General features: G+C 42.8%; 2 protein-coding genes across 2 annotated transcripts in view; one reads left to right on the forward strand and one right to left on the reverse strand.

Moving 5' to 3' along the window:
- SYN2 (synapsin II) overlaps positions 1 to 23,835 on the reverse strand; it is a 153,613-nt gene that overhangs the window by 50,428 nt on the left and 79,350 nt on the right. The gene's annotated exons all lie outside the window — the stretch shown is intronic.
- On the forward strand, positions 83 to 22,922 carry TIMP4 (TIMP metallopeptidase inhibitor 4). The gene is made up of 5 exons (XM_042026720.1): positions 83 to 404; positions 16,539 to 16,636; positions 21,141 to 21,255; positions 21,922 to 22,046; positions 22,162 to 22,922. Exons 1-5 carry the CDS (start codon positions 98 to 100, stop codon positions 22,357 to 22,359), a joined length of 843 nt encoding a protein of 280 aa, XP_041882654.1. The 5' UTR covers positions 83 to 97; the 3' UTR covers positions 22,360 to 22,922.

The raw sequence follows: 23,835 nt of genomic DNA on the forward strand, positions 1-23,835 counted from the left end.
CCGAGGTACCCCGGGCCGATGTCACCAATAAATGAGCTTTTAACTGCGGGAAGGCGGAGCCGGGACTTGGCGCCGGGGCCATAAATAAGAGGGTCCCATGTCAGGGCAGTTTGGAGCCAGTGAGCCCCGGCGGCGCTCGGAGCGAGCATCACCGCGAGCATCGCAGCGAGCGCCGAGCGACAGCGCGGAGCGGCCGGGCCAGCGCAGCGGGCACCGCGCAGCGCCAGGAGAGCCTTTCCCCGTGTGGAGCATGAGCCGAGCGGGCAGCGGGACCCCCGGGAGCCCCGGGAGCCGGGCGGCAGCGCTGGCGCTGGCGCTGGCGCTGGCGGCGCTGCCCGCGGCCGTGTCCGGCTGCAGCTGCGCGCCCGCGCACCCGCAGCAGCTGCTGTGCGATGCTGCGCTCGGTGAGTCCGCCCGCGGCTCCGCGGGGCCCTTTGGCAGCGAGGGGTGCGGGGAAATGGGCTGCTGGAAGCTCTTCTGCGCAGCCCTTTCGCAGGGGAATGGGTGCCAGGAGCCGCTCCGCTTCCCGCGCGCTGCCGGAATGTTTCGTGGTTGTAAATGGCTGGGGTTGCTGTGTTAGAGAGCGGCTTTCTCGCTACTCTTACCCTCTTTTATATATTTTTGTATTAGGTCCTAACTTAGAGAATACCTGAGCTTTCAGATATCTGCTGTTAGCAGTGTCTGCTATATATGAAGTTTCCTATCTAAATATGCCTGCAATGTCTAAACTGTGCATTTGTAGCACTTCAGGGAAAAAAAAACCAACTCAAAACCAAAGGACCACAAAATGTAAGTCCCCCATGCTAACTTGCTGAAACTTTTGATCTTTGTTCTGCTATTCTATACTTTCTTTAATTTATTCTTGTGGTTTTCTGTCATCTGGAGCAGGAAACTGATAGGCCCTCTATTTTCTGCAGATAAACTGGCTACAGCAGCTCTGTGTGAATGTGACTTTCCGGTTTTGGGACAACTGTGCCTCATGACAGCCAGGCAGCACCGTGGTTGTCAAATAACTTACAGAAAGAGCCTAAAGATCCCAAAGTTAGGCTGCACGGGGATGAGAAAATGGGACATTTTGCAAAAATGTGACATTTTGCAGCCTTTTGATTTCATTAGCTCAGGCTAAGGCTGGTTGGCTTCCATCGGGTGTGAACAGTAAATGTAGAACATGAGTTTCCAAAGTGTCACAGAATTAGCATCTCTATGGGGCAGGCAATCCCTTCTGCATACTGATTCATTGCTTTTATGCCGTGACAGAAAATCTTTGTGGCCATGACAAACTCTAAGCTCTGTTTGTGGCCATCAGTTAAATTGGTTTTTAATCTGCCCGTGTTAAGCAATCTCCTTCGTGGAGGTACCTCCACCAGGCATTACACGCTTGGGGGTGTTCAAGGAGCGAGAGGAAAGAAAAGCTGTGCTACAACTAAATACGTGTACATTTAACTGCTGCAGCCTGCTGCATGCCTGTGCATTTGTGACAGCTTCTCAACAGACTTAACGTAAAGATTTTCCAAAATTAACAATTTTACCGTATAAAGGAAACTCAAAATATTCATTATGGGCTGCCTTCCTTAGGGAAGCCATTCTGATGATATAAATTCATATTTACTCAATTCTTAGATATATTTTGCAAATAGGAACTATATCACGCTACTTTTTATTTAAAAGCTGAAGATAGTTTTATGTTACAATGTTTGGACCTGATGCTCAGGCTCTCACTCCTATAAATATTCCTATCTAAGTAAACTTCCTCTTTTGGCTGAGGAATGTTTGTGTCAAGGATCCCTTTGTTCACTATAATTTTAAAATACCATTTCTGTATATTATAAAATGGGAGATGAAGGGAATTCTTCATATGAATGTATACATATTTCTGTGTGTGCATTTGCATAGACACACACATAAAACCTGCTCAAAGCATTTGTGGCTCAATTACTGGATATGCTTTGGCCACAATATTTTGCATAAACCGAGCAAAACCCCTTTGGAGGAGCTGGAGTGGAGCTGCCTGTCCTGTGTGAGAGGAAACTCTGCTTGGCAGAGGCAGCTCCCCCAGGCCGGTGCCAGCAGCCTTTGTGCCCAGGAGAGGAGCTGTGCCCGGCGGGAAGGGGCACCCCGGGCTGGAGCCCTGGCCAGGCACTGCCCTTCCCCTGGGAATTGGGGCTGTGCCTTGGGGACACACCTGTGGCCTCAGGGCCACCCTGGTGCCAGCCCTTTGCTGAGAGTGCTCCAGTTCTTCAGTTACTGAATTCATCCTCTGCACCCACAAACACGGCCGAGGATTTCCTTGCAGGATTTCCCAGCACATCTTGTTAAAATAAAGATGCTGGGACCCAAAACCCCAGGGAAAAGCCAGAGATAAAGTCTCGGGCTCGCTCACGGAGCTGCCGACCATCACGCGTCCTTCAGCCACGGTGTAAATGTAACATTTGCAATTTCCTTCAGCATGACTGTGATGGAAGTGGGGGGATTGAATTGACATTACCTGAACCTCTAATTGAATGTGCAAAGCCCCCCAGCAACAGCATTTTTGAGAGATCCAAGGGAAAACAAGCAGAGAAATTAATGACGTCTGGGACGAGCTCTTTGGCTTTGGCTTTTGTTAAGATGATTGGTGCTGGGACACTTTGTCTTTCACTGCCAGGAAGTTTTCGTGGCTCTAAATGCCCACAGGTAGCACAGAACCTGAGCAACCTGATAGTGATAAGAGTCAGGGAGAGCTCCTGGTCCCACCTCAGCTGAAATCAGGGATGAGTGGAGAGCCCTGCAGGCGTTAAGGGTTGGACACCATGGGAAGAGCCATGGGATTTGCCAGGGTAAATCAGGAGTGCTGTGCCAGTCCTGCCGTTTATCTGACCTTGGGTTCGTTCATCTTCCCACAGAGCCTTCAGAGGATGTGATTTTGTACTGATATGAGAAATTTTCATGAGCTTCTCAGTAGTTTGAAATTTCACTCCAGGATGAGGTAACTCATTAGCAGGAAGGGCCTGGCACCATGAGATACACGCCTTTTACAAAAAACCAGAGATACATCCCTCTTGTGCTCCTCTAAATGGTGCTGGGGCCTTCCTAACACGTGCGGAATTCCTTCAGCCCCCAGAGAACACCTCTGCTTTCCCACAGGACTTTCCCTGGGAATGGAGAGGTTTAATTAGACAGGATGTCCATGCTAATTATCAGTGCTGACCACATTGCCCAGGTTTTCTCCTCATAAAAATGTGGGAAGGAGGTGCTGGATAACAAATTCAGTAGTGAGGCCCTGGAGTGCCAAGCCAATACACAAAAACCCTTTGGATAATTGCCTTTCTTTGGAGAGAAACATGGATGCAATTGAGTTTACCAGATAGTGCCAAGATAACAGATTTCCCTTTTGCCACTGAATTTGTCTTCCTGGCCTCAGTTCTACACCAGTGTGCACTTCAAATCAGGCAATCTGGAGACAGAAATGGGGTACGGACAGCACTGATTCCTTTCTAAAGTCTGGCACTTTAAATTCATGCTGGTTTTTCCCCTTGGGCTATTTTTTGGACAGTAGGACAAATATGTAAACCCTTCACATTTCTTAGCTGTGTAACACCAGCTCCCCTCAAATTTTTTTGTATTCTTTTTGATTTCAACCATCTTATTGTCGTTTTTTCTTAAGAATATATTGAGAATTATATTTTTGCTGAGCAGCGATGACTAACAGGTCTTGCATACAAATATATATAATATAGCTTCAGAAAACAGTTCTGCAGCCTTGGAGAAGAGTGGCACATTTCAGAATAGGATGGAAACATTACAGCTGGAGCTTGGCAGCCTTTTCAGCCCATTAAAATCTCCCAAGATCACTGAGATCAAGCATTGTAAAGATGTGCCAGATGATATATTAAATTTTAATCACATTTAAACATAACAGTAAAAACTTGCTTTGAATATGCCAGAATTAAGTTTTCAGAGTCAGCTCCTCTGGGAGAAAGTCACAATATGCTATTTCTTTATTATTGAATTTCAAATGAAAACTTTCATGGCTCAGTGTCCCACAGTTTTGCCTCTCTGCTCTATAAAATCCAGTTTTGTGCTGGAATGGATTAATTTGTACATTATTAGGTGGGAAGTAATTTTTGCCTGATGGGAAAAATCAGGGTTGGGGAATGTATTGGAAATGGGGACGGTGCTTCTTCCAAGGGAGGAGAGGAAAGGTGAACAGTGAAATGAAATGTTTTATTGTTACTCTGCTGTGTTCTATTCACAGTGAGCAGTGGCACTGGGCAGGTCTGGTCACTGCATGTCCTCCCTTCAGGGGAGCTTTGGCACCAAATTTAGCAGTGATGTCATTGCCCTTCATGTCCTTGGGGACACAGTGTCCACACCAGCAGTGACAGCCACCCCAAAGGGCTGTGGTATGACAAACCTTGGCTTTCTGGGAAGGTTTTTATGAATCCTATTAAAAATCCGGCCTCCTGATGCTGTTGCTTGGGCAAGACAGCGCCTGGAAGCACCCTGGGCAATGCTTCCAGATACCCTCTGACCTGGGCTCATGGGCAATCCTGCAATTCCTACAGCTTTTTGGACCTCCCCAGAGCATGGAAAACTCATGATCTGCATTTCTCTTCCTGCCCTGCCAAGCAGAGGCAGATCCCACTGCTTTACAACCCCTTCTTGCCCTAGGGTGCAAACCAGTGCCAATAATGCACATTTCCAGAGCCACTTGTCACCGACCAGGAAGGAACATGCAGTCACCATTCCTCAGGGCTCACACACAGGAGTGGAAGCTGAGTTTCTGCTCCAAGAATTGGGAATTGGATGGCAGAAATGCTGTACTGGGCTGCTGCTGTTCCAGCTCTGTCCCAAAACCAGGCAAAGCTCTGCACCTGAGCAAGGTTCCTGCAAGGATTTTTGTGGAAAGGAAGTGGGGAGGCAGCATTGGTGCCACTGGGGGAGAATGCTGCCAGTTACATCTCCAGAACCCATAACCAATGAATCCCCCTAAAACAAGCTAAAATGATCCTGATCTCAAAACTCATGGTGGGAGGTTTAACGCAGAGGGGCTGGAAATGAGGCAAGTCTCTGCCTTTTCCTCAGCAAGGGGCTGAGGAAAGCAGAATTCCAGTCCTGTGTGTCCCAGCAGTGCTCAGGAAGCAGTGTTGGGAGGTAGGAATCATTAACAATCACTCTTCCCTGTTGTTAGATGACAAATGTTAGGTTCATTAACAAAAATTATTGAGAAATAGACATTTCAACCTATCTTGGCTGTACAGTGCCCGTCAAACTCAGTTACAGAGAAGGGGACAGGTTTCTTTAAGTACAAAATAAATACAAATTAATTTTTCTTACTGTCTTTCATGAATACTTTTATACATATTAATAGCACTTTCAAATAAAATTTTTAATAAACTGGACAGCATGAATTCTAAGAAGTTGTTTAGTTTAAAGTAGCTGCTGATGCATTTAGAGAGAAGAAAAAATACCTGGCACCCTGCAAAGGCCCATCACTGATAAAAATGCCCACAGATGGCAATTCAGGAATTATGGCAGTACATATAAATTGCTTGGAATCACAGCCTGAAACTTCAAACAGCTTTAAAAAATGCAAAAATCCTAAGCAACCTGGCTGCTCTGGCTGCAGGAATGCTGTGGTGTCACTCACTGATTACAATTCTGTGTGTTTGTACCTGAAGGTCCAGTGAAGCACCTCGGTATTCCCATTCAATGAATTCCTGGAATGCCACTGTGGGAAGAGCAGTGAGTCCTTCCTTTTGCAGCTGAACAGTGAAAATAAATGTCACTAAAATATCAGTGAAACAGCTTCCTAGGATCGAGCCTGGAATTCCTGTTTGGGAATAGGGAGAGTAAGACCTGAATAAGACCTACAAATAACCCTATGTCTACTTGAGGGTTTAGGATGGGAGCAAACACTTTGAGAACTTAAGAAATCCATGTAAAGTTAGTGTCCTAAGTTACTTTTCAGCGCTGAATTCTAGACTTGAATCACACTGCCAATCTCATGCAACTCTAAGAAATTATTTCCAGTATTCTGTAGATGAGTGGTGTTCAGAATCCTGCCTTTTCAGCACGGAAATGGGGCTCACTCTGGGCAAACCCAGTCGTTCTCCTTCCCTTTGCTCGCTGGATTTTCATGGCAGTGTTCCCAACACTTCAAAGTCGTAGCTGTAAAATGAGGTGGCATCACAAAACTGAACAACAGGACGGGATTTTAAGGAGCCAAACCCACTGAGCACAACATTCCTGTCAATTACAACAGAGCTGAAAACTGTAACATAATTTAGCTTTAGTGAAAAAAACCCAAAAATCCAGAGCTGGCTATTGTGTAGTAGAATGAAATGTCAGGAGAATTGTGCTGGTTGCCTGACTTAGAAGTAACTCAGTAATCCCAACTTGTGGCTGAGTGTGCTCTAAATTCAGGAGAAGAAAACTAAAAAGCTGAGTTACTTTTATTTAAAAGCATTTGTTGTAATTCTGGGAAACTAAACCCCATCACTTCAAAAACAACATTCTACACACACCGAGCGGAGAACAAAACTAAGGCTTAGAAACAAAGATTAAATAATATAAAACAGAAAACATGAAAGACTGCCAAGCTCTTAATCCTATTAATGTGCCAACTTTAATCCCAAACTCTCTCATTAAAAAGTATCTCAGCAATGTGGGGTTCCTTCCGCCCCGAGGAAGGGCCATGTCCCCATGAATGGAAATCCACAATAACATCATGCATGTTGTTCTGCAGTCTTTGGAGCATAAAGAGGGTGTTATTCTTCAGCTGAAATTAGGCAGATGTTGATTACCAGTCAAATGATGTGGTATCTGAGGCTTGTGAAGCAGAGAGAAATGTTTCTGGTAACATGAGGAGCAGCTGTGAAAACAGTGCAGGAAAATAAAGCTGACCTTGAACAACATTAGGAAATCAGGGCAGTTTTTAGGTGATATTTAAGTTAAAAGAATCCCACACTTCCGTTAAAAATACACTCGCCTCTTCTATTTGAATGTTTATAAAAGTGAGATTTTAAAACCTCACCGTCATAAATTGAATGTATTCTTCTAAATTTAAAAAAAAAATAAACCCACATAATCTTCTGGTTTAACAAGGAAGCCAAACCCAATCAACTCCTGCCTTCAACACGAGGAATTTTTGCATCCTGAGCCAAAAACACAGAGATGCACAAAATCCTGACCTACCTGAGAGTCCTAATGAGCTTAAACATAGACCTGGATGCCTGAACGGGAAATGCAGTTTGGATGCAGACTAGAACAGTTCTGTGTAAATAAAACCCTACAGAGAAACCAAATTCTGCAAAGCATTTACACTGGGAAATAATGCACTGCAAATTCATACCCATATCACAAGGTAACTTAAAAAATCCTTGGTATCTGCTTAACTTTGAGGGTATTCATGGGGTTTTCACTCTTCAAAAGTTTCTGGGGAGTTTTAGTCCAAGTCATGAACTTCACTGTAAGGCTTTGATTTCTCAGGTACAGATAGGATTATCTCACCACCCTTTTCTTATGCAACTGGAAGCATCACCAAGACTTGGAAATGCTCTTCCATACATTGCTTTCCATAGAATAAAGGGAAAATCCTGCTACAGGTACAGTTAAATTCTTCAACAAGCTCTGTGTTTACAGATCCAAAACAACTGTGTCCAAATAGTCCACAAAGCTCCACTATTTTTCTTTCTCAAGATTTCAGAACCGTGGTTCAGCTGATTACTGTGCTGATGATTCAGTTACTTTACAGTTGGCTATGAGCATTTATGGATGGAATATCAGGAAACAAAAATACAGAGCAGGAAAAATAAAACTGCCTTTAGATCCCAACTAGCAGAAACATCTTCTGAACTAAAGATTCCTTGACTTTGGGTCAAGTGACAATGTAGACTTACAGGTAAGAAATCTATCCTGCAAACCCAGAGGAGAAGATTTTTTCCCACTCACTCAGTATTGGGCCAGCTTTGCTGCTGCTCACTGTGCTTGCATCTAGAACTGAGCTTGTCCCACAGCCCCAAACATCTGAGTTGAGTTACAGATTGGAAATGAAGCTACTGTTTGCTACTCTGTCCTGTTGAAAGGTTAATTGATAGATGAGACATTTGCCAGACACATTTGTTCTTTTTCAGCTGTTTAAAAATAATTCAAAGAACATTCAACAGGGGCTGGTTCTCAAAAGAGAAATAAAAACGTAGGGCTTTAATCTTAGGTTTCCACTCCTGAAAGAGTCAGGATGAAGTAGCACCTCAGCAGATCCTGAAGTAAACATCTCTCTCTCTGCTGGAGTCTGAAACTATTCAAAGCTGTGCAATAATTCAGAAACAACACTGCAAAAGAGTGGGTCCTGGATGTTGAAAGCATCAAAGGCAAAGCCTGTGTGGGACACCTGCACTCCAAGGCTGTGACAGGAAAGGTTTCCCAGATTTTTTCTCATGGCAGTGTGTTGTATCCACCTCATCCCCAGCCTGGCAGCACCACCAATAGTTTGGCAGTGCTCCAGTGGGGATCTAGGAGTCATTTGTGACCTCCCAAAAACACTGCCCGAACCATCCTGACACACATCGGTCCTCATCCAGCACCCAGACTCCACTTCCAGCCTACTCCTGCCCCAAGACTGGGAATCTTCTGGATAAGAATTAAAAACCAGATGGTTTATCCATATCCAAATGGATATTTTGAACTATCTCCAGAGGTGGTGATGGTGGCCAGCAAGTGTTGATTAAAAGCTCCCAGCAAAGCCAGTTGGAGGTAAAGCACTTGGACACCCATGGCAGAGGTCTGGATCTGACTGGAAGCACCCCAGTAAATTCATAACAAGCAGATTCTGAAAGATGCAATTAAATAGGAGTTAATCTGCAAAAGTGAGAGTTGCCTGAGTTCAGCTCAGGCTGCTTATTGTAAAAAAAGATAAGGATTCACCAGCCACCAAGTTGAAAAGCAGATACCTGAAACAGTGAGAAGTAGGAGACCTTCTGCAAACTCAGAGTACAAACCTTTCTTATGCAATACAGATCACCTCAAAATATGTGAAATGGAGTTACAGCACCAGCAGAGCCTTTTCTTTTGGACTCAAACTAGAGGAAAACGAGTGGGAACAGGATAAAAAATATTGGCATCTTCATGAGAGTGTAGTTGGCAAATCCTTCCACATGGGCAGAAAAAACCAGAATATTTGCTGTCCAGGGACTTGCTTTGGAAAGGTTTTAAACAGTTCAGGTTAAGGGCTATTTATTGAGCCAAAACATCACCCTGGTGGCACTGGCAGGGATGGTTGCTCGTGGCAGAAAAGGTCCCTGCTCCCAGGGATGTATGGAATGCACACAGACATTCCCAGAGATTTCAAATGACTGACACAGCACCACTGCCACTCCTGTTGGAAGCCAACATGTGCAGATCAAATACTGGAACACAAAGAAAACAAACCCTTAATTCTCCCCAAAATTATCTCTAAAATAAGCTGCTTTAAAAACATCAGTGTGTATGTAAAGGTACACGCTGGGTATTAAATTACTCCTTTTCCAACATTATTTTATGCCAATCAATCAATAATTTTTGCCTCCTTTTGGCAGCATTGGTGATACCTGTGAGCTTCAATCAGAGTTACAATCAGAGTTACCAATGCTTCTTTCTTCCTCTCATGCGTATTCCGAGAAATTTTAATATTTTGTGTGTACATGAATATTTAAGCGAGTTAATTTGCTCTCTTCATTGGTGAGAATCAAAGCTTTACCATAAACAAATGTGGCAAGAAAATCCCTGACACAGCTGAACAATCCAGCGTGTTTAGTTAAACGAGGGCAGAGAAAGGGAGAGTGGCAATGCTGGGCAGATGGGACAGTTGCTCTAAATTACAGAGAAAGACTCTTACAACCTCTTGCACAAGTTAGAGGTTTTGTGGGCAATTTAAATCAGCAGCCAACAGACCATGTTTAATTTGGAATTCTAGCCAAGATACCTGTTCTACCTTTTCTGTGCAGTGCAGCATCACTTTAAGGGGGTTCATTGATTTTGGTCTGCTGTGACAAGTTCTGTGCAGATTTCTCTTTCTTTTGAGGTTGATTATTCATTCTCCTTTCCTGCTGACTCTGTTCCCTCTCTGCAAGAAAAGTTCAGTGTCTCAGATGTCTAGTTTCCTATCTAAAGAATATTTTTTGTCATGTCTGTGTATTCCTGAAACCCAAGTGTTCCTGACTGTGTTCCTTGGCAGCTCTGATAGCATTTCTTGCCATTATTCTCCTCCAAGAGACCAAGAGTGGGCCATAATAGATGGGGTTCAGCTTCTATGGCCTCCAGACACAAAGAAGGTCGATGAAACAATGTGGTCACACCCCCTCTCCAGAGTTTTTCTTGGACTCCTTGCATTATTTTACCATAACTTTAGGTGGTTTAGGGCTTTAGGTGACTGCATAGATGGGGTTCTGCTCACAAACTTGAAGTTATTTTGCTTTCTGGTTGTTCACATTTAAATTCCTGGCCAGTTCCAGATGCCTGACTTCAGCTGGAGGCAAATCTGAGCTGCAGTGGTGTTTGCTGGCCAGGCTGCACACCGACATTCCCCCTGGAGCAGCTCTGGTGAGGGGAGGAAAGAATTCCAGTCCCTTCCTGGGATTTCCAGCTTCCTCTCTGGTCTCCTGCTGAACCCTCTGAATTCATTCACTGCCCAAACTGAAGATGGGCACTGCTGAAAATCTCATTATCCCCCTTGTCCCCCATCTTCTCTTACAGAGTACAAATTTGAGCACTTGCAGTGACAGGGTGTCAATAAAACCCCTTCTTTCTTAATCCCACAGTAAACCCTGAAGGAAATCACCATCCTTTGGTTGAGAAAATTTCTTAATGGAAAACCCTTGGCTGGGTTTTGTTCTGGCTGGGAAAAAATCCTGTGGCACCAGCACTGCACAGGGGTATTTCTAAGTGGTCTATCCCAATACTCAAATGAAAATCATCAGTATTACACCATTGATTAGCTAAAGCAGCAGTTCTGGGAACTTCCCTTACATGACTACAAAATAAACTAGGACATATAAACTAATAAATGTAGAAAGTAAAAAAAAATACATGTCTAAAATAATAAACCGTAGAAAAACAGTTAAATGAGACCTTAAAACCAGACAGACACATCTTTACCAGGCGGTGTAAAGTTGTCAAGACTGCCACAGGTGAACTGGGAATGCATTTCTATTTTGCTACAGCCAGTTAAGCAGGCAGAATAAAGGAAAAACAACACACCTGGAAGTAACCCCAGCCTGTGACCCCAGGGACAGGGACAGCCACTGCCACCTGGCCTGCAGAGCCCAGAGCCAGTGCAGCTCTTTCCTGCTTTATTCTAATATTATTCTCATATTATTCTCATATTATTCTAATATTCTAAATTCTATTCCATTATTCTATTTTTCTGAATTCTATTCCGTTATTCTAAACCACTGGACCTGGAAACTTGACCTTCACAGCTCCAAACCCCCAATGTGGACTCTTTCGCACGTTCTTTTGACAAATTCTTTCAGTGTATAAACCCAAGACACGTCGGTGCCATGTCCCAGCCTGGGATGTTTGAGTAGCCTGGGATGGGAAGGGCTGCAGTGCAATGGAACAAGAAAAGGGCCAATGGAACAGGAATGATTGCCATGTCTGGGGCACTGGGGTTCCTTTGGATTTGTAAAACAGCGTTGGAGCTCACAAAAGTGTTGCAATGAGGCAAAATCCTCTTTCAATAACTTCTTTTGAGGAAAAAGAAGTCTACATATACACTTCTGAGGAAAGCAAAGCCCTCTTCTCCCCCACCCCCCAAAACCCATCACTTTTGGACAAGAAGAGTTTTTGAACTGAGTTTCCATAAACTCGAGGTCTCTGTGGTTGGGGCTCCAGCAGTTGTCACTGTGGGATTTTCCTTTTACCAAAATTCTGGGTGTGATCTTCTAGGAATTGGAGACGTTTATGGAGCAAGTTTTAAGCTCCTGCACCCCAAAGAGGAAAAAAAGTTCTGATAGATGATAGATAGATAATAGAAATTCAAATTAATCTTACAGCAGAAACATCTACATGTTGTGTATGAAAGTGCTTCCATTTAGGTGAAAGGACAGATTTGTATATGGAGAAGTTAATTGGAATATAAGGGCCTTCAAAATGATGCAAATCCAGATTCTGTGTCCATAGCTATGCTGCATTTCATACCACACCCTTTGACTGACATGGTGTTTCAGAAAAGCACTTTTTGGGTGCTTTTTATCTACATTTAGGATGCCAGCCCAACTGTGTAACAGCCACACGCTTTTATTTAGGTCCCTCTCCTTGTGCCATTTATTCCTTGTGCCATTTATTCCTTGTCCCTCTGAGAGCAAGAACATCTTTCAGCAGCTTGACTGAAGTGTCAGACATTAAAGAGACAGGCAGGAAGAAGTGCTCAAAAACTGCTCCTTATATTTTAGGTAATTAAATGGAAGGGCTAAATTGAGGCTATAAAATATAAGAGAAAAGCAGAGCTTCATGAGTTATTATCATAACTTTTCAGTAGCTTACATCTTTTCCTGTCAACCGAGGTTATTGAGGTCTTGTTTCAAGGTTTTTGTAGCAGAGCTGATTCTGATTATAAACTTGTGAGACAGGAGCTAAACTTTCCTGATTTCTTGGGAGGATGAGGATTTCTTGAGAGGAGATGGAGATCATATTTCTATTCACAGAGCTGTGGTGTAGTCTGTAAAAAAGCTGTAGTGAACTGCAGGCACAACTGAAAGAGATTCTTCCTCAATATGCATATAAATTTATGTATTTATAGATTTATATATTTATATATTTTTATATTTTTATATATTCTATATTTATATATTTACATATTTTTATATTTATATATTTGCATATTCGTATATTATTTATATATTTGTATATTTATATATTATTTTTATATTTATATATATTTATATATTTGTCTATTTATACATTTTCATATTTCTATATTTCTGTATTTTGATATTTATATATTTAAAACAAGAATGCACATAAGGATTTATACATAATATGTAAGTTCTTTTTCTTATATCTAGCAATATCTTAAATATCTTCCTCGATAATTATTTTTCACTGTGCAGTTGCTGGTACTTAACAGATACTGGGGGAAAAGACATCATTTGTTCATCCATTTTTTATCTTCTCCTTACCTCCTGTTTCTAGGATTATGAGATTTATCTGGGGAGTAAACTCCAATTTCCTTTCCTCTTTTAAGGAGTAGTAAAGTTGATTCCTTTAGCTGAGTAAAGTTGCCCTTCTTCAAACACTCGGACTGTGAAAAGCAGCTTAAGGAGGATAATCCTACCACTCGTGTCAGCACAGCAATATTAGATAAAATATTAGATACTGTGATGCAGAATATATTATTTAATAATACCAACTTGTACCAATGACAGTAATTCTTCACTCAACAGTTTTCCCTCTGTTGTTGTCTTAGAAATAACTCAGAGTCTAAAAAGGACACAAATTTCAGGGAATATGTGAATTTCAGTGGTCAAAGCTCAAGGATTTGGTTTATCCGGATTCCATCCATATCTGTGCCTTGGAATGGGCCCTCCAGTGACTGCTCAGCTCTTTGTGTCTTCTCTCCCTTCATATTTCATGGCTTTTGTCACTGTGGTGGGGTAGAATCAATCTCTTGGCAGGGAATTTACCCAGTAGAAGGAAATGTGCCCTCAGTAAAATAGTTCCTCACCATCACAAAACCCTCTAACACACAAGGTGATGGCACAGTTTATTTAGGGGTATTAATTAGTGCAGCTAGTTCCAGAAGGAGATCACCCAGGTTTGGGAAAGATGCTGTTAATGCCTAACTTTCTACCCCTTATTGCATAGAAACACTCTTGTGTGGTACAAACCCCTCACTTTTCTCCTGACTGTATAAACACAAAGGTATCAAATGATAAACTCGGTATGTTCTGTCTTTTACCCGGTTAAAATGATCTTCTGCTGATGTACAAATGGTTGGGAGAGGTTCCCTGTTATTCAGGAAAGGAGGAGTAAATATCTTCTGAACGCATTTCTAACCCTGAGTGCCCAAGGGCCGAGCATGGTCCTCCTGTAGCTCGAATTCATTTCCTTTCACTTCAGTCACCAGAGACAACCTCCAGCTGCAAAGTGGGGACAAAAAAGTTGCATTTTATCAAAGCTGAGTCCCACAGAAAAGCTCCATGCTCCTACTGAAATACTGAAGTCTGTATTTTGAGTGCAGAACGAATCGGAGGCATTCGGAATTACTGGCACTGGAACACTAAGTCTGGGCATGTGTATTCCATATATGCAAATTCCTCATAAGGAAGCAATAACTGCCTGACAGATAAAATGACATTATTACTGAACAACCAGAGGCTGTTCTCACTCACACTGAGAGGCCAAGCCAGCCGTGGAACACTTGAAACCGTGTCCTGAAAAGAAGTGCAGACTCGGAGGAATCCTGAGCCCCAACCACCCCTGAACCACGAGTGAGGAGAGGGAGATGGCCGGGCCCAGGAATGCTCCTGCAGGAAGTGCTTGTGGTTAAAAACAGAAGCAACCACATGAATCAGAGGTTTGAGGAGACAGCTAGACGACACTGATTGCAAAAAAATATTAATGCACAGATAAAAAAAAAAAGAGAAACTCGAGGGATGAAAAGGCCCCAAAAGATCTCTGTGTGTTTGAGTTTGGTTTCAGGAGAATAGAAGGGTAAAACCCAAATAGCTAAAAATGTAGACAATAAAACTTTTTTACTGTTAAAAAAACCCAAGAAAATCTCAATTTGCCCTCCTTTGCTGTCTGGAAGCTTTCTTGCAAACAAACAAATGAATGAAACACACACAACACAAAAATAGTTCTCATTCTCTTCTCCACACGCACTAAAAGGGTCTCTTCATGATGAACCCCAGGACATTACACTTTCAGCCTTGCACAACTCCACGGAGACCTCTGGAGCTATCAGGGGTCATCTATAACGTTCCTCTCCTGTGCTAACAAGTCGAATTTCATAAAAATACAGAAATGCACAACATTGCAACATTTAACACAAGGGGGAAAGTAGTTTCAATTCTCCTACATTGAGTAGGCAGGAAAAGATTTACTGCATATAAACCATGTTATGGTTCTGAGAGAATAATGTTGTTTTCTCAGCCCTTTCCCTCAGAATTGAACAGACTCTTTAATGAGAAAACCCCTTTCTTTTTTTAGGAAGTAATGATGAAAAGGAGAGCACCTCAAAACAAAACAACACAATCCTAATTTGTGCCTGCCAGCAGTGTAGAGCACACACGATCCACACCACTTTTCCCCTGGAAGGAGACCAGAGCACTGCAGACACACAGTTAATTTGTGGGGTTGCTCACATCTGCAGATGATTAAAGAGATGCTGCCACTTACCACGTGAAATGAGGAATTTGCTGCTTGTACTTAAAAGAACTCTTTCCTCCCAATAAGTCTAAAATGCTCCTCAAAAAGGGTTTAAATGGCTCAGGAGGAGGGAACATGGTGCCAAGAGATAGAGGCTGGAGCTTGGAAGCTGCAGGCATCTGCATCACGTTGGTTATTCCATCTGGTTTGCTCTGCTAATTAGTGAGGAAATGGGAATTGCCCAGGGTGAGGTGGGACTGACCTCTACCCGGCTGGGTTTCCTATTCCTTTTCTTTAACTATGATGTTTACTGTGATAAAAACCAGGTCAATCTAGCAAAGATATGAGGGGGTTTTGGGGAGGAAATGTGATTTTGAAGTCACAAAACTTTCCTCTGCTCTGGCCTTTGCCAGTGTTTCTCCACAGGCACAGACTGTTCTAACCCAGGAGCTGTAGCAGTGGCCATCCAGAATGGAGCAAACCTGGGGCTCTCACTGATTTGGGGGGATAAAAATCCCCAGAGGAATTTTGGCCACGTACCATATTCTTAGAACCACTGTGCCAGAGCTGTAGTACATTTTAAACATCACATACAGCAGAGATGCCTCAAACAAAGAGAGGGGGGAAGAATCCATTTCTTCTTCCAGAAAATCTCCTACTTTCCTTGATGAAAGAACAGGAAATAAATTAAGTGCATCCAAACAGGGAGCACTGATTTCTCCAGGTCAACACAACTAATGGTGTGCTCTGTCAAGGCTCAGAAAAGTGAATATAAGACTTTTCTTCTGATTTCAGGCATGAAATCAATGCTTTCATCTTGCCTGGCCCAGGCTTTCAGGGTGATGCCTCAAGTGTGTTTATTTGATCAGCAATTCTGTCATCAACAGCAGTGTCCCTTTCCTCTGCTCACTGATTATAATGATGGGTATTTTGTCAAATTTTATGGGATTCAAGTCTTCCAGAGATTTTGATGGACAGTTTTTGTCAAAACTGAGTGGTTTCCAGATTCTTGGGAATTCAGATTTACATCACAGACAGCCCACTTGCTTTTGTTTTCAGGAGCTCAGCTGGTGTTCTTATGGTAAAATCTTTAAAATCTACTTGTAGCTGAAGTGTCAAAACAATGCTGAAATCTATCAATGTAATTTTCACTTTTGCTCATAAAATTGGGCATCTGCTCATTTGCATTTCAATCTCTCTCTCTCTTCCAGTGATCCGAGCAAAAATATCCAGTGAAAAGGTGGTTCCTGCCAGTGATGATCCCCTTGATACCCACAAAATGATCCGGTATGAAATCAAACAAATAAAGGTACATGGAATCACTCAGCTTTTTTGAAGTTCAATGCTGATAACCTCTGCATATTTCAGCCCAAAATAATTTAGCCCAAAGTGCTGGGAAGCTGGAAAAGCTGCTCCAGTTGCCTCCACAGTTAGACCCAGATGAAATACACAGAATAAACCAAAGGAGGGATGAAAAAAAGAAAAGAAAGCTGTTCTGACATCCGGGTGGTTTTTGCTAAATAATGATATTTTGATGAGAAATTTTGTTATTGATAATTTATGAAGGTTCCAAAAAATGTGCTTTATCCTGTGAGTGGTGTCAGTACATCTGGTTTTGGAGGATTCCTGATCACCTGTGCTCTGATGCTGTGGCAGCTCTGGATGATCCAAACTTTCCAAACAGAGGGGAGCATTTCCAGCTGGGAGAGCAAACCCTGTGTTTGTTGTGAACAGGGATATTTGCAGGGCAGGAGTCCTTCCCTCACACTCACATAAACAAAAATCCACTTGTATGAGTGTTACTGGGGAAGCAAACACCCAAAGGCACATATCCAGAATCTCACAGGATTTTTCCACTATTTGTTCAGCTCCAATAAGCAGATACTTTCATTAATACATTTTAAGAATATATATCTTGATCCCATTTAAGTCACTGTCAAACTCTGGCTGATGTTCAAATGATCATGGTTTACCTTTTTCTGGAATACACAAGAAGTAATCTCTCTAAATTAAAATGTGTGAGTGTGCACAGGTGGTTTGATTTGGTTAGTTGGTTGTTTTTCTAGGTGGTTTCATCTCTTATTTTTCACTGAATATTATTTTTTAATATTTACATTTAAAATACAAACTATAAGCCATAAACTATGAATAGCGTATAATATTTTCATTTACTGGGAGCAGTTAAGATCATTATGAATGGCTACATGCTTTCAAAAGAAAATTCAGTCATTCATATTGTATCCACTGATACAACCCCCTCACAGGAGTTTAAGTAGGAAAAATCTGTGGTAAACAAGAATAACCCAAAGTCTTCATAAGGATGGTTATCACACATGATTTCTGTTAAGGTTTTACAGCAACGTCTACAAGCCAGTCTCTACCTTGCTAAAATGAACCCCAAAGCTCTTCACCATCTGCCAATTTCTGTCTTCTTAAATATTAAGGATATATTCAAGTGTTTCTTTACAGAAATAAGTACATCAATGCCACAGAATTCCCTTTCCTCCCACTGGCACTTTAATGTTCTGCTGCTACTCTGCAACACTTCGGTGACTTGATAGGAATGCAAATCATCTTCTACCTCAGCACAAACAAGAAGAATGAGAAGTCTAATCTGAGTGATTATTTTCAGTCTGTAATCCCATTCTTCAGCACCAGCACAAGAATCTCTGTGTGAAATCTCTGAAATATATTTGTGTATGGCAGCTGCTTTGGAGTTTCTCCCTAATTTTCACCAGTGGAGGCCTGTTCAGAACTCAGGCAGCAGTAAGAGATGTTTGTTTAATTCCAGCCCAGTTCAGAGGGCAAGTCAGCCAGGCCTGGACAAAGCAGAGATGTGGTTTTTAATGAAAGATGCTCTACACCATCACACACAGGCTTAGACTAACAACAGTGACAGCCCCCAGCCCTCAAATCCTTCCATCTGAGCAGAGGGGGTTCAGGACCACTTCAGGACCCAGCTCTCTGCTCCAGGGAGGGAGGGATTTTGGGAAGGGAAGGATTTTGGCTGGAAAACAGGAGCTCTGTGACCCGCCCACCCTCTGTGGGGGTTCCAGAATAAACCCAGCAAGGCGACTGTGCCTGATAAACCCCACAGGAGTGACAGAGGGGGAGGCAAGCTGTGACATCCCAAGGATCTGATTGGTAGGTGCACAGAGGTAAAAATTAAAGCTGCTGGCCAATGACTCTGTTTGCTGAGTAACTGAGCCCAGAGCAGCAGCTTGGTCACACCATGGCTCACCTCAGGCGGCAGCGTTTGAAAGAATTTAACTCCTCAGTGTGTGTGTGCAGGGGGAGAATATTCTCTGCTCGCTGTTCTGACCTTCTCCCAAGCACTACTGGTGATTCCTCCTGGTGCCCTGCAGTCCTACAAACTGAAGGGTCCTGTGGATGTCCAGTGGCTCTGACCACGGGGCTCTGGACAGCCCAGTGCAGGAGCAGGCACGGGGTGGGGCACAGGCCAGGAATGTGCTCTGTGTAACACAGCAGGCAAGAACAGACTGCCCAATCATCCCCTTGGAGCTGTACAATTCATCCACGATTATCACCTCAGTGTGAATTTTGGGGAGTGTTTTTGGGCCACTCAGATATTCACATTTCCCTCATCAATTCTCCTCTCTTGGAAAGGGAACACAGAGTCTTTGGAGGTTGTATTGGACTGTAACAGCAGTCTGTGCTGTTTCTCTGCTCTGTTGCTCTCAGGGTTGTTGAGCTGTTCCATTAATGTGGATGGCTTTAATTCTGTCTCTCTGATTTAAATCCAGTGCATTAGGCTTAGCATTAAAACGTTGCTACTCTAGATGGAAATATTGGATATTATTTTGGTATTCATTTTCAGAAATAAAAAAATGTTGACAACAGGGTTATTCATTTTATAGGGCTGGGTTGGCATGTCAAGAAGCCATAAATGTTTTCCACTATTGTTCTTTTCTTGCAATATTTACAGCATGATATTAAAGAGAGAAGATAATATATGATTTACGTGAAATTGAATATTTCTCCATAATATTTTTGTAACTGACTTGGTCATCATACTCCTTCTCAAATCTTAAAGCCAAGACGTGTTGGTGCTGGTTACACCCCTCAGGAGGACAGGGACAGTGTCCATACAGACTTTAGGAGCAGGTTCACATCTCTCTATCCCCCAAATCCTCACCTTGTTTCCCTGCTTCAGTAAAGTCTCACCAGGAGCTCAGGTGTACACGGATCATGCAGTACCAAATCCAACCACCCTATCCCTTTATGGAGAAAAATCCACGCTTTTAGGAGATGGGAGGCTATGATTGAGAAGATTAAATATGATTTGCTGAGTTAAGCACAAGATTATAATCTTTAGAAATGCTGTAACAATTATATAGGTCAAAACCAGAGATAAGTCAGGCAGGAATTTCAAAAAAACCCCAACCAAGCAAGCAAAATACCTGCAACAAAACAAACACCAAACTCATTTAAATATTAACTAAATCTCTATTATGCATTGCTATGCATATTTAGGGGGTTTTATAGCTAAATCAAGGTGTGTTGTCTGCATAAAGCCCCCAAATTTGAGATCAAGGGCTGAGACATCCATGGAAAAGCTGTTTCCTACAATCTCCTGAAGGTTTCTGAATGTGGAGAGAGCTTGAGGCAGAGGACTAGTGCAGAGCTCACGTGGTGGCCCTGTCCCAGACACATTTTCCTCATCATTACGGAGGTTTTCTGTGATTTCCACTGCTGCTTTGGACAGGGTGCCAGTTTGGTTTGTGTTTTGCTCTGGCTGGGCCTGTTTGTTTTTTTCTCTGAAGTATTTCAAACCCCATCTAATATTTTTGGATCGGCAGCGCGGTGACAGCAACGTTGGCTTTTTTCCCCCCTCCATAAACAAGTCTTCAGAAAAACCAACACATTACAGTGTATTTTCTAGTGGCCTGTACTATTTAAATCTCCTGGGAGGGCTTGAGGAACACAAACACATTTTCCAGTGACACCAGCTGCGACTGGGAGAGCTGTGAGCCCCTGCCATTGTCCCCAGCTGTCAACACGTGGCATGATGTCACCGGGCTGGTGGTGGCACACGAGGTGATGACAGCCACTCTGAGGCTGAGCAGCACCTTCTGCTCCCTCCTCGCTGTGTTTGGACACAGCCAAGCCTGTTTGGATCTTCTAATGGCTCATTTAAGATTTCTTTTCAGGGTTGAAACTGCTGGTTAAGGGGCAGCCAGTCTGAAAACTGTGCTGATCCCAAATCTCTCCATTTTGGGGCTGCAGGGTGTAAATCCTAAGGGCTGGATCAAGTTTTCCAGCGGTTATTTGAGAAGGTCCCATTGGTGAGAATTTTGGATATGGAAAACTACTTTGCTTTAGTGACCAAACATGAGAACAATGCTCAGAAAATGCTCAGTTCTTCAGCATGTTAGGTGTCCCTGGAGATCCCAACAACCACAGAGGTCAAGAGAAAATTCCCCACGTGAATACACCGAGAAATATTTGCATTTTGCTTGGGGTGAATGCTGTCTCTGCATTGCTCCTCAAAGGGAAGATGCCAGTAGAATATAAATTGAAGAGAAAGTTTTAGCAAGCCATTAAATGCACTGAAAAAGCACATTTTAAAAGCTATCATTTAAAAAATGAAGACCTACCTAATTTCCTCCTAGAATTATTGGATGTGTTTCATTAAGTGGAGAGAAAATTCCAATTGTTGGTGCTTTCTCATATTAATTCAGACTTTGGAGCCTTCTTTAAAGAGATGCCCTGTACCTCTTCCAGCTCTTGTTTGCGACTGTTTTTTCATGCTTGTTTTCCACTACTGACTCTCTGTTTCTGATCATTTTCAGATGTTTAAAGGATTTGAAAAGCTCAAGGATGTCCAGTATGTCTACACCCCTTTTGATTCATCACTCTGTGGAGTGAAACTAGAAGCCAACAACAAAAAGCAGTATCTTCTTACAGGTAAAATGAAACACAGTTAGTGTTCCTGGAAAGCCAGAAGTAACTGCTTAGAGTGAATTTGCTAAAATATGCTAAAAAGGAATGCATTTGTCTACTAAATGCAAACACAATGGGATGTAAAAATTGTGTTCAGCTGCAGTTATAGCGTGGTCTTACATGCTTTCCATCCTTCCTCCAGCAATCTTAGAGCAGTTCCAAAGGAAGTGAAGGTCAATGATGATATAATTAATAAAGAGAAGGAATTTTGATTCAGTACTTGCCATTATTATTCAATTCAAACCAACAGTACTGATTTTCCCAGGAATGCAAACATGCATAATGAGCCAACACGTGCCTGTGTGTCTGCAGGTCTGGGCTTCAATGTAACCACAGATTTTTCCAGAGAGTCCTAAAATCCAGTTTAACATAGCACTGCATTCACATGCACCTCTGGCAGGGAGATTATCAACATCTTTTGAAAAATACCCTTCTTCAATCTTTTACATCTACCCAGCATGCAATCAGAAGAGTATTCTCTCAGTTATAATTAAATTAATTCCAAAAAATGTTTTAAGTATGACTAATTTGGTGCAATTAGTTAAAAACTTGAGGTCTTCTTACACTCCTGTTCCAATGTTTAGAAAACATTTTTATTGCCTTGCTTTTTTTGTGTTTTCCATGCCGCAGGCCAGATTTTAAGCGACGGCAAAGTGCTCATCCATTTGTGCAACTACATCGAGCCGTGGGATGATCTATCCTTGTCTCAGAAGAAGAGCCTGAACCAGAGGTACCAGATGGGCTGTGGCTGCAAGGTGAGTGCAGAGCAGAGCAATGCCTGCTCCCTCCTGCGCCGTTCAGTCGCGTTTTTGAGCGTAAACCCCGCTCCAAAGGAAGCTGCAGGGTGCTGACCGAGCTCTTTGCCCCCAGATCACCACGTGCTACATGGTGCCCTGCTCCATCACGGCCCCCAACGAGTGCCTGTGGACAGACTGGCTGATCGAGAGGAAGCTCTACGGGCACCAGGCCAAGCACTACGCCTGCATCAAGAGGAGTGACGGCACCTGCAGCTGGTACCGAGGGGGGCCTCCCCCCGAGAAGGAATTCATCGACATCAGCGAACCTTGAAGGGCTCACTTCCTAAAAAAACAAAACAAACAAACCCTTGGAGGCTCATTCCATCCGACCCTGCACGCTCACAGCTTTGAACTGCCATGGTCTCATGTATCTGTTGCTTAGAAACAAACACCAGTTGTCCTGTAAAGAGTCTGTGGGGTTGGCACTCGTGCAGGACGAGGGACAAACCTCCTGGAGGTACCTGCTCTGCTCTGTTATGCTTTGCACAGAGGGCTGGCAATGCTCCCCTGTGTCCTCCAAGGCATAACAGGTTCCCTTTTGCCAATATGAATGTACAAGAACAAAAGAATTGCCAGAATTTTGCCCCTTGTTTGATAACCTGCAGATTAAGAGCTCCCCGTGTTTTATTCCAAATCTTTCCAATGAACTACGGAATGTTTTATAGAACTATTTTTTTTTTTTCTGTATGAAAGTCTTGGATACAAAAGAATTATTGTACAGTGTATATGTAAAGTATTATAACAATGTGCTATTAAAAAAAAAAGATTCACAAATATTTCCTTATCCGTTGAAACAAGTTGAACACTTCTGTGATTAAAACAACCTGTGCTCCACATTTTGTACGTTCCTTATGTCACAGCTTCCTTTATCCACGGAGTTGTAACTTCCATTGATAACAAGGTTAAGAAACAGCCTTGATAATCAAAACCCCCCTTCCCAAGTCAGCATTCCTATGGATAGCCACACCTTGCTGAAGGAAAACCCAGATGTTTAATGCTTCAGCATTCCATGGAACAAATTCCAAGCCCAAATGATGACAGGCTAAAACTGCTCAGAATGACAAAAATCGTGTCCATCCTGCTGCAGCCCTTAACACCTCCCAAAATACATGACCAGGTATTTGTACCCCAGCACTAGAACCTCATGTGAAAAGATATGCAACAAATATTGCATAACTTACACTGCAAGTGGTCTCTGGAAGCTCTCAGATATTTGACCCTATTTAATATGATTTAATTGTTTTTAGTTCATGAACACCCACTGTACTCTGTCAGTGAATTCAACTACTTGTGAACTCAGGCTAGGGAAGGGTTAAAACACATTTTGCCTGTTACTTTTTAGTGTGTTAACTTTCCTGAATTGATGACTGGAGTTAGTAACTAATCTCACACATGTATTTAAGTTTACAAAAGCGATTCAATTCACAGTGGTGGAACTTGGGGAAGAGCAAATGCCAAAGGTCAGACTGTTCATGTCCCAGAAACTGGGGGAGAGCCCTCAGGCAGGATGGGAATCTCCAGTAGCTGTTATTTCTGACAGATTTTGCTCTCTCTGGTTTTCTCCATTGGCAGAGATTCAGCTCTCCTCTGCTCTCACGGGAGCTCCTGTGGTGGGATCAGGTCTCTTTAAAGGGTTCACACAAACGTTTTCCAAGTTCCTGCCAAGCCCGGGGGGGCACTCCCAGCCTGGGGGCTCAGTCAGGGTCAGCACATTCCTGCCCATGGGCTCAAGGGTTTCCAAATGGCT

This window comes from Corvus kubaryi, unplaced genomic scaffold (assembly GCF_017639235.1).
Source record: "Corvus kubaryi isolate FWS band 111438036 unplaced genomic scaffold, C.kubaryi_AGA036_p1.0 37285, whole genome shotgun sequence".
Classification (NCBI taxonomy): Eukaryota; Metazoa; Chordata; class Aves; order Passeriformes; family Corvidae; genus Corvus; species Corvus kubaryi.